The sequence below is a fragment of the Palaemon carinicauda genome, chromosome 6 (assembly GCF_036898095.1).
Source record: "Palaemon carinicauda isolate YSFRI2023 chromosome 6, ASM3689809v2, whole genome shotgun sequence".
NCBI classification, from domain to species: Eukaryota; Metazoa; Arthropoda; class Malacostraca; order Decapoda; family Palaemonidae; genus Palaemon; species Palaemon carinicauda.
This window is the reverse complement of record NC_090730.1, coordinates 9,366,306-9,369,594: the sequence shown is the minus strand read 5'-3', so window position 1 is coordinate 9,369,594 and position 3,289 is coordinate 9,366,306. Positions and strand designations below refer to the sequence as shown.

The following is a 3,289-nucleotide window of genomic DNA, read 5'->3' as shown; positions in this document are numbered from 1 at the left end:
ACGGTCTTCAGAGGGTTAGATTTGCCTCAAAGTTCTGGGTTCTCTGTCGTTCTGTTCGTTTATGTATGTATGTATGTATAAGTATAAGAAAGTTATACACTATTCTCTCTCTCTCTCCCTCTCTCTCTCTCTCTCTCTCTCTCTCTCTCTCTCTCTCTCTCCTTCATACCTGAAGACATTTGAACTCCAGTTGAAGCCATAAGAGAATTTGTTGTATTCTCTCTCTCTCTCTCTCTCTCTCTCTCTCTCTCTCTCTCTCTCTCTCTCTCTCTCTCTCTCTCTCTCTCTCTCCAACTCGTTTTTTTTTAAACTAATGCTGAATTCAGGAAAGGTTTCGGTAATCATAAATATGGTTTTTTCAAGTTTTGAAAGCATTTAGCGTGAATTTCGAAATGGAGGCAATGAAGAAAGCAGTAAAAATTCTTCTTAACGGAGGATGGCAATGGCGATCAGCTCTGGAGGAAGAGCTAGAATTGTGCGACGCGGCGCGTCGGAACCTGCAGGATTACAGGACCCAAAACAGGATGTGGGGGCGTCTGCATTCTGCCCTTGGGTACATCGGTTTATCGAACCTGGTTAGGTACGAGGAACCGAACCTTTCCCCCTGCGACGGAACTCTGGTGGGCCTGGCGAGGGACATTGTCGGCGGCGAAGCAGCGAAGAAGGATGAGATTCTCCGTTTGGTCGATCAACATGTCCTTTGGCCGAAGATGGCCTTGCTCTTGGGCACAGTTGCCTTTGGCACTGCTGCCGTCGGAGCATTTTTCTTTTTCAGGTACCTGTGTGGAAGAAACGGAAAAGGAGGAGAGACTGTGAGAGATGAAGAGCTTTTGCAGAATCTTCTCGAGCAAATCGGAGAAACTACCCAGGAAGAGGGTGGAGTTTCTTCCAGCTGAAGGAATGTTCCAGGAAGAGCTGGAAGAGGGTGAGTTTCTTCCAGCTGAAGGAATGTTCCAGGAAGAGCTGGAAGAGGGTGAATTTCTTCCAGATGAAGGAGCTTTCCAGGATGAACTGGAAGAGGGTGACTTTCTTCCAGCTGAAGGAATGTTCCAGGAAGAGCTGGAAGAGGGTGAGTTTCTTCCAGCTGAAGGAATGTTCCAGGAAGAGCTGGAAGAGGGTGAGTTTCTTCCAGCTGAAGGAATGTTCCAGGAAGAGCTGGAAGAGGGTGAATTTCTTCCTGCTGAAGGAGCTTTCCAGGATGAACTGGAAGAGGGTGACTTTCTTCCAGCTGAAGGAATGTTCCAGGAAGAGCTGGAAGAGGGTGAGTTTCTTCCAGCTGAAGGAATGTTCCAGGAAGAGCTGGAAGAGGGTGAATTTCTACCAGCTGAAGGAGCTTTCCAGGATGAACTGGAAGAGGGTGAGTTTCTTCCAGCTGAAGGAATGTTCCAGGAAGAGCTGGAAGAGGGTGAGTTTCTTCCAGCTGAAGGAATGTTCCAGGAAGAGCTGGAAGAGGGTGAGTTTCTTCCAGCTGAAGGAATGTTCCAGGAAGAGCTGGAAGAGGGTGAGTTTCTTTCAGCTGAAGGAATGTTCCAGGAAGAGCTGGAAGAGGGTGAGTTTCTTCCAGCTGAAGGAATGTTCCAGGAAGAGCTGGAAGAGGGTGAATTTCTTCCAGCTGAAGGAGCTTTCCAGGATGAACTGGAAGAGGGTGACTTTCTTCCAGCTGAAGGAATGTTCCAGGAAGAGCTGGAAGAGGGTGAGTTTCTTCCAGCTGAAGGAATGTTCCAGGAAGAGCTGGTAGAGGGTGAGTTTCTTCCAGCTGAAGGAATGTTCCAGGAAGAGCTGGAAGAGGGTGAATTTCTTCCAGCTGAAGGAACTTTCCAGGATGAACTGGAAGATGAAATCGATCTTCCTGCTGAAGAAGAGGTCCAAGAAGAGCTGGAAGATGGTGAATTTCTTCCAGCTGAAGAAACTTTCCAGGATGAACTGGAAGATGAAATCGATCTTATTGCTGAAGGAGTATTCCATGATGCACTAGAAGATGAAATTGATCTTCCTGCTGGAGTGCTCCAGGATGAAATTGAAGAGGAAATCAATCTTCCAGCTGAAGGAGTGTTCCAAGATGATGATGATGAGGAGGAGGAGGAATTAGATGATGATGATGATGAGGAGGAGGAGGAATTAGATGATGATGATGAGGAAGAGGAAGAGGAAGAGGAAGAGGAAGAGGAGGAGGAAGAGGAAGAGGAGGAATTCAATGAATTCGAAAATCTGAAAAATCGAGAATCCAACGATTTATCAAAAAAACTGGAAGAACGAATGGAAGAAGCAGAAGAGGAAAGACCAGTAACTCGTCGAAACGTCCTGGAATCTGAGATGGATCGTTGTATACACAATGAAAAATTTGATTCGGCGTTAGTTTTCTTAAGAGTTGTCCTTGAAGATTTTGACGACGTGGAATGCCGTGTGAAGGAGCTCAGATGTTTGATGGCATTGGGCAGATGGGATGAGGCCCAGAACGTTTTAGATGAGCTGCCCGATGAACACAAAGAAAACTCGTATGTAAAAGTGGAATCTGCCATATTTTGTGCAAGTCACTGTGACTTTGAGGAGGCTGAAAAAAATTTGGACGAAGTTCTGAAGAAATGCCCAAATCACCCTGGGGCACTCAAAGCACGGGAGTTCCTGCAGCGGCAGATATTATGGAATACGATTCCCTCGATGATAGATAACTCTGAGTTTGATGCTGTCATGAAAACAATTTCGCGCTGTCAGAAGCTAGAGTCCTTCTTCCCCTGGGCTCGCGCAGAACTGCTTCAATTGAAAGGGAATATCTTGTGCAAGCTTCGACGGCTGGAAGAAGCTCGCGAATGTTTCCTGAGTGCTCTTGCTATTGACGAGACAGATCCCGAAATTAGATTAAGACTCGGTCTATGCTACTTATTGGATGGAAAATACAGAGATACAATTGCTCTATTTGAGCAACTGGACCAAGAAGAAGAACTGGAAGAAGACTTGGTTTATTATGCCGAGGCACTGGAAAGAATGGAAATTCATGGATGTCCTTTCCAAATAATAGGTGTTAAAACAGACGCTTCCCAGAAGGAAATAGAAAAAGCCTACAGGAAAATGGCACTCCAGTACCATCCTGATAAGTGCCATGGGTCTGACAAAGACCAACGGGAAGTACATGAGATCATGCAACATATCAACTACGCAAAAGATCTTTTAACTGATAAAGAGAAGAGGGAGGAATACAATGATGTAAGAAAATTTGTCAAAGATTTTGCAGATAAACTTTTCGAAAATCCAAAGATGCAAGAATGGTTGGATGAAGATGAATCAGATGAAT

At 45.3% G+C, this 3,289-nt stretch overlaps 1 protein-coding gene across 1 annotated transcript in view; it reads left to right on the top strand.

Moving 5' to 3' along the window:
- Positions 1-2,256: 2,256 nt before the first annotated feature.
- The window catches only part of LOC137642358 (dnaJ homolog subfamily C member 7-like), a 1,856-nt gene continuing 823 nt past the window's right edge, over positions 2,257-3,289 (top strand). The window contains exon 1 of the mRNA XM_068374852.1: positions 2,257-3,289. This exon is cut by the window's right edge and continues 114 nt beyond it. Coding sequence (XP_068230953.1) covers positions 2,257-3,289 — 1,033 coding nt within the window.